Consider the following 12966-nt stretch of genomic DNA (forward strand, 5'->3'; position numbering starts at 1 on the left):
TTTTTATCGTGCATGAACCATACTCTTACTTTAGGCTTAATTATGAACTTTTCGCTGTTCATGACCAGAAAATATACTTTTAATAAATGCAGGTAACAGTTTCATTACCATGAAAACACAGTTATTTTCATTCTTTACAAATTAGTTAAGCAGTTTTCTTAAGGATATGTAGACAAACATTTTCAGAATGGTGCATTGTATCAAGTGCTGCATGAAATATTACAAACAAATGCAATTTTTTAAGTTTGAGGGAACAATGAAATTTCGGTGAAGTGCTGAGTTTTATACTCAATTATCGGTTTATAATCACACTTAAATTGTGAATCAAGACCACAGCTGTACTTTAGCAGTGCCATGTGGCACCTAACTTTTGCTTTTGGGTGAATAGAAAATCTTCCTTTTTTCATACAAATCATATGCTCGACACCCTGTATTTCACAAGTTCAGAGCACTGGGCACCCTTAAATTTTTTTTGCAGCAATTCCTTGAAAACAGAAAGGACTTGCCTTACTAGGCAAGTATCAGTTCTTACAACAATAGTTAGCAAAATGCATGCCAGATGAAACCGCAAATACATGTTCTTCTAGAAAACATTCTGGACAGGGATGGAGAAATATTTTTCTATGTCACATTGAAGATTTTTAAGTTGTTGTGCTTCTAGCATTATGCATTAAAAGCTTTGTGTTATTGATCCTGCTATTTGTTTCTCCTTCTTATATTAGTACTTTAGAATGTAACTTCATGTAACTTTTTACCTTGTTTATTTATAAAATAACTAAGATAGTATGCCATTCTGATTGGCTGTGAGGAGTGTTTGCGTGAGAGTATGTAAACATGGTTGTGGCGTCAAGATGTTTTGCTTTTTGCGAGCTAATCACGCAAGTACAAATTTGAAAAAGTTTTTTAGTTCAAAACTCGACAATTTTCCTCTGTTTACCCATTCCTTTGTCAGCTGAAACTTGGAAAATCATTACAAAGAAGGTGTGTCAATTTTTCACTTAAGCTGACAGATGGTCATTAACTTAGCATCAGTATCGCTAAGCAATAAAAAAGTGAACTTCTACACTTGCCCAAGATTGACTTTTCTGAAGACAAATGCCACGGAAAATGCTTGCAAGAGCATTTCTGAGCCTCTAGACTTCAAAATTTTCCCCCAGACTCCCCTAGCAGCTCGCGCCTTCGGCACTTGAAACTTGCCTTGTCTTGTTCTGAAGTCTGGCTACGGCCCTGGTATTAATGGCTTGTCAATTCAGATGTTGCTTAGAGGAGAAAATGACTCGAAGCAATCGGATGAAATTCAGGCTAGGTCAATAACATGGAATGAGTAGAAATCAGTGTTTCGGCAATTTGACAATTCTGATGGAAGTGAAGTAATGATGTTAAGGTATCAATCTTAACATTGAATGATGCATAATTTTATTGCAGGTGTTAGAAAAGGAGGTGATTTAATCACTTGAGTAAAGTAATCTTGTAGACAATATGCGTTCTTTCCTGTACAAATTTTAAGAGGGGCAAAGTCCAACATCTTCATGTGCAAATTGTGTGCGTGAGTTATTTTTATGATCCTGTTTACAAGTTCTTGAATTCCCTCATGTACGAACCATGAAAGGGAGCAAAGTCCAACACTTTCATGTGCCAGCTGTGTGACTGTAGATCATGCCGATTGGTTTTTCCCAGTAATAATAGTAACTTGAACATATGAAGACCTGTTTTGTTTTGTAACTAATGCCTTAAGGTGGCTCGACTGGTTTTTTGGGGGAAATACCTCCCAAGTTTGAGCATTAACTACGTCGGCATGAGTAAAGTTATGGATAAAAGGTTACCACAGCTGTATCATATATATGAAGATGAAAAGTTCTTATGATCTGGGTTTTATTGCAATCGGAGTCGCCATGGCAACATACTACAATTACGTACTACTTACTACTTACATCACTCTTGCTACTTGAATGTAACTCCAAGTAGCAAAGTTGATGTTGGTGATGTAGCAGTGTCACAGGGAAGCTTGACAGCTGCCGAACAGCTCAAACCAAAAGAGAAACAAAGAGAAGATGTCACTGGAAAATTCAGATATGATCATTTTGGATATGTCTGCATGGTCTATTTTCAAATAATTTGTCATTTTCAAATGCGTAATACATTAAAGTTTGACAAGGTTTTTCTGGACCAACAGGTTTTAATCAGAAAATTCTAGTGACATTCGCATGACAGAGCAAGTAATGTGAGAAAACCAAAAAGTGACCAAAATGGTGCTCCATTGAAGTCACCGTTCGAAATAAACTGCCTCCTTATCACGAGGCTCATTTGCATACAATGAAAGTTTACACCACTCAACCAACCAACCAACCTTGAGTGCTCAATCTAACCTCGTGAATAGATTCACAAGTTAGAAATGAATTCTGCAGGTTTTATGAATGACTGTATTTTTTAAGTTGTAATAAACTTGATAACTGCTGTGTTGAAAGAATATTTTCTGGTTTTGACCAGTTTAAAATTGTACATGTATTTGAAAGCAATCACTTTGTCATATCCCAGCCCACTGCAATGATGAATTTTTCCGTGGGATGCCTGTGGCACTCCCACGGTAAAAATCTGGTTCGGTTGTACCCAAAATTGCAAAGCCAGCCAATAGGATTGCCTAAAGTCTTTATCGATTATCTCTTCTTCCAAGCTGACCAATCAGATTTTACAAAATCTGTATCGATTTTTAATCGATTTGCTTCCTCTGAAGAGCGTTGAAAGAACGTTCCTTGCCAAATTTGTCGTCCTTGAGTTTTGCCACTTGTGGTTTAGGATGGCTTGTTAACCAGCGAAATCCTTCGGGATACTGGAAAGTCACGAAAGGCGACCTAAGCCAAGTTATTTCTTGCCTTCATGATTCTTTTTTGCTTAGGTCTAGCTTTTTCATAAGGTTTCATTAGCGTCTGGTTGCGGGCCTTGCCGATAGATTTTTCTATTCGGGGTTCGCCAGTTTTTTACTGAGCACAGCTAGAGTTCAGTTTTTTTCTTTTCTCATCGAAAACACCTTGACGATGGGAGGTTAAATCGCGTAAATTTCAACTTGACCCTTGATGATTGGCGGTGAAATCGCGAAAATATTGTCCTCGTCGATCGACAAATCGCTTTCGGCATGGATTGGACTTCTGGATGGGACACTGATCAGGACCTTAGTTAACTTATTATACCTTGGATTCAGGGATAATCATTGGAACAATGTTAACTTTGAGACCTTGGAAACACATTGCAATTAATTTTTAACCGTATCAAGAGTATCTTGTAATATTAAACTTTCATGTTGGATTAAAACATTGGAACTTTATCGAAGTGTGTAACCCTGGGTTCAACCCTGGATAAAGCAAGCGGATGTTTTGCTTTGTTTTGTTCCATTAACCTAAAACTACAATGTTTATTTCTCTTTGAAAAAGTTACCTGTGGCCACTTACTACCAAGATATGACATATCTTTGTACATATAGTTCCTGTTCAGGTTAATCAGAGAGCATTATGCGCATGTTCTCCGATCTCTATTATTTGTTTCCGTTAACATTCCAATCTAAGTTACACGGGTAAACCTTGTTTTGATGCAAAATAACTTCTTTTTCTTATCCAAATCGTGCTACGAAAATAACTACATAGCGATCAAAACAAGATCAACTCCATCCTTGCGACCACTGACACCTATAAATTTAGCTTGCATAGCTGGTGTCAAAAGAGGTAGGGGATAAAGGGGATGTGGATTGGGGAGAAATAGTAGCCTGCCACACAGGCTACTATAAATTCAGTCATAAGCACATTAAACCAACCCATAAAGGTAACCTACTCATCGATGCTCATAACATGACACATCTTTCCGGTTTCCCTAATTTTTCCAAATTCAGATAGAATGCCATTATGCTTCCATAGTCCAACGCATCCCACGGAAATGACTTTAGGCGTCTTGTTTTAATATAAAAGAGGTGGATTTAGTGTGGACCTACCCTACAAATAACTGAGAAATAAGGAGCCAAGACTCAGCCACAGACCAAAGCTCCCCTGTGCATTTCTTCCCATGAAGGGCTTTCTTTACTTTTTCAAAACTCACCCCTTCTTTTCTTGAGCAGCTTAATAAAGAATGATTTAATTGTGGCATTAGCGGTTTGTTACATGCTAATTAATATTTGTTGCCTTTTATCACTTTTACAGTCCAAAAGCAAATGATGCCAAGAAACTTAAAGATCTTTTTGTGAAGGCTAGATTTGCCCGCTGTAGGTCAAGATTTGTAGTACCTGTCATTCTCTTTGAAGGAAAGGTAAAAATTCACTCTTCCTTGTTACATGCCATCACATTGTTAGAATAAGTCGATGTGTTGCTCTTAAAACCGTTGTACTGCTACCCTCATTTTGAAAGAGTTGTCGCTGTCCTTCTGTTTAATTCCAATTTTCACTATGTGCTTTGGTAGAGAGTTCTTCAATGTGCCCATTAATTTTTTTACAAATTTGCTTTGGTGAGTCCTGAGATGCATCTCATGATGAATCATTAATCCAGCAGTCTTTGTTTTTCTTTTCCACTGCTACTGAAAACAGCTTCCTCATTTGATAGGGCTTTAATCTGTGTGTGTGTGTGTGTGTGGGGGGGGGGGGTATGCTTTTCAAGCAGTTTACTCTAGGATAGGGTGTATAAATCAGAGCGTTTGGGTCTAGAATAGGGTATCATTTTTCAGGAAGCTGATCAGTTGGTTGAAGATTTTGTCTAGACTAGGGATTGTGCTATAAGGTTTTGTTTTGGCTAGACTGTGCTAGTGACCTCTAGTCAGTAGTTTCTGGAAAACAGCTACCCTAGGATAGGGGGGATTTGGAGAGTTTACTCTAGTTTAGGGTAGCAAAATTCAGCTGAACTAGCTCTGGTATAGGTTAAGGGTTCCAGGGTCCTAGCAGCACCTCCCCACCCAAAAATTCCTAAAGACCCCCCCTGGGGGGGGCTTTAAGTGTTAGTACCAGTAATAAAAATTTTGCAAATTAGGGAAGTGTGTTCGATGGGTAGGGGGAAGGTGGTAGGTAGTGAGTGGTATTGGGAGAAGGGTTAAAAACCTGATGGCCTTGTAATATCGAGAAATCAAAATCAAACACTTTTAGCAATATGAATATCAGCAGCTGTCTTTATCAGTGTTATTGTTTGTCCTCCCACTTTACAATTCGTTACTATTTCATTTTTCTTCAAAAATGCAAGAGCATACTGGTACTTTTTACATTTACTAGGCTAAATCTCTAAGTAAAGTACATGCAAGTAACAACAGGTCAAACACTGACTATGATCCTCAGGATATTCTTTTGCACTATAGGATGATCAAGAAAATTGGCTAAAAATTGGGATACAGAAAATTAAAGTTATCTGAAAAGTTTAAGCGTCGCTTATCACTTTACACCCTTGTTGTTGACACTAGGCTAACATGACTCACCTACTTAGCACTGTTTTCAAAATGCAACGCACGCGGAATTATTGAGATGAAAAGGTCAATATTTCACTATTCAACTTCTGGTATATTTTTCAAAAATGGTGAGAAACAAAAGCAAATACAATGCTGTAAATAGCTTTTAAAAGCGAAAAGATGTAATTTGTAATAGAATCAAGTATGGTCGATCTAAGCTGATCTTGCTTGAATCCATAATAACAAATACAATGTGCAAAACACATTATTAACATAATATCTACATATCTGATTATCTTAGAATGGAAATTTTCCTATGATAAAAAAACTTAATAGAAAACTGCGCGAAAAACTGTAAACAAACCTGTGGTAAACAGAAAATCGTGAACGTTTCATCTGTGAACGAGTGTCACAAAAAAGATACCAGCTCCCGGGCGAGAAAAACTGAACACATGAGATCGAGGCAAAGTGTGCCAGGCTGGTCCAAGATGGCGTCCAAACCGTGAAATCGCATGACATACAGAATGGTTACTATTTCGTGTGCGGTACACGTAGAGTAAGCGTTCTCCTTTGTTGAACGCAACAAACACTGTCATTCCCAGAAACAGTTGCGACATTTTCAGTAGGTTTGTTGTTAGGTTACTGTATGCCATCTTGGCTTGGTTTACCCATTTGCTTCCCAAATATAGAAAACGTATTGGTTACAATCACTCCAGGGTAATAAAATGACAGCATATTGAATATTTGTTTGGAAATGCTCCTTTTTATCTGCTCAGAAATAACTTCTGGACATATTTTATAGCCAGATGATATTAATCCTTCATCTTATGGAGGGTCCGAAATTAACTTTTTAATATGAGTGCCAAATGACAATCAAGTATAAATTTTTGGTCGCCAGAGGGGAAATTGTGGTCGCCAAAAATTCCCCCTCCCTTTTTTTCAAATAAAAGTTTAAACACGAATAAAGAATGCATGTTATGGATGTTTTTTTTTGCTCAAAAATTGCACTACTTCCACTTCCGATACCAGACAGCAACCGTACCTGTACGAGTGAAGTCTTATTTTTTCCACAAATTACTTTTTGGACATATACATGTAAAGCTACCTGACCTAGAACGTAGGAACAGAAAGCTGTCTGCCCATGACTGCACTGATCATACCAAAACCCTATTTTCTTCCGATAACTACCACGAAACATAGCCACCATGTCGCTCATACCAGGCCACAACTGTGCCACATTACTCGTACCAGTCCGCAAAGTACATAACATACTTACCATATTTCAGCTGAAAACAACATGGCGGCTTGGAAACGTTCAATTTGTATTGATCGTAGCTGTTGTGGAGGTATTATAATTTACAGGAAGATTCGTTTCACTTGTAATTAAAAAATATCAGCAGGGCAAAAAATAAGACACCTGTTGGCAAATAGCTTCGACGTTTCAATTCTTAATCAGTTTCTCTGAACGTTTAAGTCCACGATAACAACCAGCTTTACTAGTCGCTAGCTGGCGACCAGCTATGAAATTCTGGTCGCCAGGGCTAATTTTTAGTCGCATTGGTGACCAGGAAGGCGCAATTTCGGACCCTGTTATGGTAGATTTTAGTAATCAGACTGAAGCATCTTAATGTTGACATGATGATCTTTGCATCCTACATGATACATGTATATATCATGAATTATTTTGCATCCTCAGGGAATATGTAGGAAGTAAGTGTAACAAAATCACCGTGTGCTTCCTCAGTTAGTATGATCTTGCTTCCTTCCCATGATGCTTTTGGCAAAAATATGTTTCTGGGTGAGCTATTATATTCAAGCAACATTAACTGTGAAATAGAAACATCTCAGATAATGAATTATTGGGTGTGTGTAAATGATGATTTCATGATTAAATGATTCATTCACCCCACCCACTCACCATGTGGTAGGGAAGTGACTAAACCTGGTTCAAACTCTGTGTGATCAGCTTTAAATTTCCCAGGACTATAGATTAAGAGTTTTCAGTAAGAATTCTAGTAACGGGGATAAAGGTGCAATGTCACTCAAGAATATTTTGAAAGACGCTCCATGTCTGAATAAAAAATAGTCATAGGCTACCACATATTAGCCGGAGAATTCTGCCTATTTTTAAACAGAGAACTCTCTGATCTCCGATGCCTAATCAACACCGTGTAGATTAGTGAATGAAAAAAGGAATACTTTTTGTTAAAAACCTGAAAAAAAAAAAAATACAAAAATTAACTTTCTGTTCTTAATTTGTAGAATATTTGCAGATCAGCCACATTGTCAGGAGGAGCTGAAATTTATGGTAGATCTGGATATGACTTTCTCTTTGCAGGTAAGAAATGCTATGAAAATTATTAATAATCTTAGAGGTCAGCCCTTTTTTGTTTCACCTCCTTGAAGGTCTGTATTCTTCTGCACCTTTTTGCAGATGTTCATATACTAGGTACATCATGTAATGAATTATCATTGAACAGATGCCATATGAAGCAGTCCATAAATTTGCTTGACTTTCTATGTGCCAAATAAGTTTCTAAAGTAAGCTTTCAGAATGTGAAAAACTACTGGTTGGAGGTGTGAGGATAATATGTTATAATTGATCATCAATCAAAATCTTTGAGTGATGCAATAATTGAATATGGAAACTGTTCAACTGATTTTCAGGGAAAAAAAATATAATTCGTTGTTGGCAAATAAACATATTAAAAACTTGTGCGTTGTCTTTTTAATGGTCTCATAATTAACAAAGAAAGAGAATTTGATGACCTGAAAACATGCATATAGAAAAATTATGAGCTCCGGGCAAGAATCAAACTCTCCTACAAATGTAAGTGACCACCACCAATAAAGTACCACTACTGTCTACATCTTCAAACATTGGGTGGTCTCTTAGTGGACGTTTGATGGTCTAACATCTGAGGTGCTTAATTTTTTTAGTTGGAATTTATCCCAAGGATGTAGTTTTAAGGTGTATCATTTTTTAGTATGCATCAAGCTTAGCGAAATATTGTGACCATGTGAACCCCACACTGGAATAAGTCTTCTTGTGTGTCAGTCGGTAATAATAAAACTGCACAAATTGTTCAAAATTCAGTCTAAAATTAACACTGTATCTGCTTTAAGTACAGTAACTGCTTCTTTAGATACAGACCAAGAACTGAATATATAGCCTACTTAATATCTGCTTTAATATCTACTTTAATATCTGCATACAGTATCAAGTGAGTAAATTAATTGAAATCCTTTTGACCTTTAGGGGGAGAAAGCATTCCTGATGACCCGCTGGAGGATATAAATGGAGTAAATAATAGTGCAGGTTCTTTATATTCTAGGTACAAGTGCAATTTTGTTTCATAACTTTAAGCTCTAATAGTAAGACAACTCCTTTTAGGACTGTCATCAGCATCTGACACAAGCAATGAATTAAGGGTTTAAGTGTTTTGGGTTGGTTTGTTTGGGCGATACAACATTATTCAGCCAGCTCAAACCCTCAATCATTGTCTGTGAATGTTGGAATGTCAGCTGTTTTTAGGTTTTATGCCCGCGCTGACCCACGAACACTAGCATTTTTTTTTGCCTTGGATGGCGAATTCAGGGGGTTGGGGACTCTGGAGCTGTCAAATTCCCCGGGGTGGGGATGAAAAGAGAGGGCAAATGCCCCGTCCTTCGTCAACACTGCAACATTTTTCATTGATCGGACAGTAGTGCCATTTAAATGTGTGATTTTTTGTTGCAATTAACGTCTTCCTTTGTAATAGTGCTATTCTAATTAAGACTCCACGCCGTGACTACGCCAGTTTATGGTTTTAGTATTGTTATTAACTTGTTCAAACTAAAATTAATTGTGCGCTGTATAGCTAACTATAATGAACAGTTTTATAAATATGAAAGGATGTTCTTCAAATATTTATACTACTACATGAGAAATTTCTGCAATTTGATTGGCTTAGAGCAGTTGTATTTCAGCTTAATTTGAAATACCTACATGTGAAAATTACAAACCTTGTGTGGGAAGTAGCATAAACAAATAATAGTATGATTTCTATTGATATTTGGCGTAAATAAAACTCGTGATATTTCAAAATTGTCTCAAATTTCACTCGCCTAACGGCCCGTGAAATTGCGTATAACAGTTTCGAAATATCACTCGCGGTACTTATGCCAAACATCACTACAAATCATGCTATTACCGATACAAATATCACCAGAAATTTGATTCAATAACCAAAAAAAACGTTGATTCACGTCGATAGCTCCCGATTTCGCTATGTAATTCTGGATTGATAAGCAATGAGGCTCAGCTGGAATTGACTGATGCATTACGATTATTTTTGCAAGTGTAAAAGGCCTCTTTCTCAAATCCAATGGAATGAAAAAGAGGATGTATATTCAGATTTCAAAGGAAAAGGAGCACAGTTCCCAAAAATGTTTATTTTGCTGGGAGCAATGGCAAGCATTAATCTGAGAGATTTCCCAGGAAAAAAATGTCCTATGGTGTAAATGCATGTGCAATTCCAGAAAAAAACGGGAGTTGCTTGGAAGTGAGGCTTAATAGCCCTCGCGGCAAATTTAAAATAACTAACATGGCGGACGATCAAGTCGATCCTACTCCAGAGGCACTAGCTTTTTTGAAGAAGAGATATAAAAATTGACCGTGCTGAAGGCCTGGGGAAACCGCGAGTGATATAGCAAACCACTTCAAGAATTTTCCCACTGTTGATTCAGCTTTTGGTGATGATTTTACCGTCCTTCCCATGTTTGTTCCAACTGATACATTAGAACACCTAAAGAACTGTGGAAAAAACACCGGGAAATCTTGCTGATGCCGTTGCTGAGTCTGCAAGTTCTAAAGGGCTCAGAATGCTCTCATTTGCTCACGACCTCCAAGTGTGTGCGAGTCCAAATTTCGAGGATGATGTAATTTACCTTAGAGCGCTTTGCTGGGCCTCCTATAGGAAATATGATAAATAGCTTACCCCAGGCTCAGAAATGGCCTATGTAGGTATAGTTTTACCTGTTCTGTCAAGTAACTTGATACTATCCGCATCAGGGATCATTTTCGGAAGTGGAATTATTTTTTATTTTTATTTTTATTTATTTATTTAGTCACTCACAAAACCTAATACAACATGAACAAAAGTTGTTAATTAAATTATAAAATTAATGTGGCAAGGAAGCCTAACGAAGCTTGAAACTTATATTAATAGGCTTCCTTCAACTACCTAATGAACTAAATTCATGGCTGAGTGCAGAGTGAGCAAGATCAGAAAATTAAGCGACAGATCGGCTATCAGTGAGATAATTTTTTGATTTTTTTAATAAAACAAATATAGAAGGAGAGCTAATTAGTGAAATAGGCAACGAATTCCAGATCTTAGGTCCTCGGTAAAGGATACTGAATTGCTTTATATTCGTTCTACAAAAATGAGGTCTATACTGAGAGGCTAGTCGAGTTTCGTATTGATGGACTTGATTACTACTTAAGAACAAGTGACGAAAGCTACTAGGCAAAAGATTATGGTGATAAGAATACATAAAAGTAGAGACAGAAAATGAATTAATACTAAACATGTCGAGGACTTTAAGCTGGCTAAATAAAGGGGCGGTATTTGCTAGATAGTGAGCTTTTGTTATGAGCCGCACTAGCCGCTTTTGCAAAAGGTAAATACAGTTTAGGTTGGAACAGTAGGTGGAGGACCAGGCGACATTACAGTATGTTAAGAAAGGATATACAAGGGAGTAATATAAGGTCAGCAAGGTTTGGGATGATAGGTAAAAGCGGGCTTTCGCAATAATTCCCACACTTTTCGAGACTTTTTTTGAGACGAAATCAATGTGGTTTCCAAGAGAGATGCTGATCAATGAGAACACCTAAAAATTTTGTCTCCGTGACTTGCTTGATCACAGTATTTTCCAGAGTAAGATGGACATTAACATTGACTTTCCTTTGCCTTGGATGAAAAATCATAAAATTTGTTTTAGTCAAATTTAGAGATAACTTATTCACTTTAAGGCAAATAATTATTTTTGGAAGTTCATTTTTAACAATAGAAACGAGGTGGTTGGCATCTTTGTGGGAACAAAAGCTACTTGTGTCATCAGCAAACAGTAAAGATTGAGTGAGACTAGAGACATTAGGGAGATCATTAATGTAAATAATAAACAAAAGAGGTCCAAGAATTGAGCCCTGCGGGACGCCACATAAAATTTTCCGCGGATAAGATCGATGGGACCCAAACTGGACAAATTGAGTCTGATCCTCAAGATAGCTTTTGATCCACGCCAAAGAAGTATCGCGAATACCATAGTGTTGCGCTTTTTGACACAATGTTTCATGATTAATAGTATCAAACACCTTAGAAAGATCTAAGAAGGTGCCTAAAGTTGTTTCATTTCTGTTGATAGCTGAAGATATGTTGTTGATCAAGTCAATTAAAGCTAATGCAGTCGAGTATAAGATATTATGCAAATTTAAGAAATCAGTCAGTCCAAGAGTTTAGATAAGGCTGGAAGAATTGATATTGGCCTGTAGTTGCTAAAAGTGTTGGGTCATCTGCCTTAAAAACTGGAATCACTTTATTGGCTATTTTGAGAGATTCAGGAAACACACCAGTAGACCAACCTCGTTCCCAGGGTTCTCTATATTTTGGAAAGACTGATGAATTATCTTCATAGATATATTATCATGTCCTGGAGCTTTGTTAGCGTTGAACGATTTGACAATATTGTTTAATTCACCAACCGTTAGTGGTTGCAATGAAATGGATTCAGAAAGAGAGCCGCTCAAGAATTCCTTGGGTGATGAATTTGTGGGAGGAATTTTGCTCGCCAAATTTTGCCCTATATTGGTGAAGTAATCACAGAAATTATTGGCAATGTCAGTAGGAATGCTAATTTCCATTCCATTTTTGGTGAAGCTGGCAGGATACGGTGATTTAGCGTCACGCCTGTTGATCAGTTCATTGAGAATTTTCCATGTTTGCTTTAAGTTAGATCTAGCCTTATCCAATTTGTTGTCATAATAATTTTTCCTGGCTACACGAACAAGACAAGTTAGCGTATTTCTAAATGACTTATAGTTGGATTCACGCTCATGACTTGGTTTGCTCAAGAATAATTTATACAGCCTAGACTTCGTTTTAATTCATTTCAAGATTCCAGTTGTAAGCCACAGATTATGCAGATGTTTTAGGTTTTTCCCTTCACAAAACTTTAGCGGAAAGCTCTTGTTATAAAATTCAGTATATTTTTGTACGAACCCATTGTAAGCGGCGTTAGCATCAGCATAAATTAGAGAATTCCAATCGAATTCACACAAGAGGTTGTTAAATGCATTAATATTCTGACTAGAGAAGTTGCGAATGGCAACACTTTCCTTAGGCTTAATTGTTGAGGAATGAGCATCAGTGTAACAGAGTGTGAAGATTGGTAAATGGTTCACGAAGCAGAAATATTGTTAGTGAAAATGTTATCAATCAGGGTGGCGCTGTACGAAGTAAGTCGAGTTGGTCTCAAACTTAGCGGGTAAAGAAAATGAGAAAATAACGCATTAATAAACTC

General features: G+C 37.1%; 1 protein-coding gene across 1 annotated transcript in view; it reads left to right on the plus strand.

Annotated features, from left to right (window-relative positions):
- LOC140922218 (phosphatidylinositol-3,5-bisphosphate 3-phosphatase MTMR14-like) overlaps positions 1 to 12966 on the plus strand; it is a 46372-nt gene that overhangs the window by 2246 nt on the left and 31160 nt on the right. The window contains exons 4-6 of the mRNA XM_073372202.1: positions 4182 to 4287; positions 7666 to 7741; positions 8663 to 8738. Coding sequence (XP_073228303.1) covers positions 4182 to 4287; positions 7666 to 7741; positions 8663 to 8738 — 258 coding nt within the window. The remainder of the gene's footprint in view (positions 1 to 4181; positions 4288 to 7665; positions 7742 to 8662; positions 8739 to 12966) is intronic.

This window comes from Porites lutea, chromosome 13, assembly GCF_958299795.1.
Source record: "Porites lutea chromosome 13, jaPorLute2.1, whole genome shotgun sequence".
NCBI lineage: Eukaryota > Metazoa > Cnidaria > Anthozoa > Scleractinia > Poritidae > Porites > Porites lutea.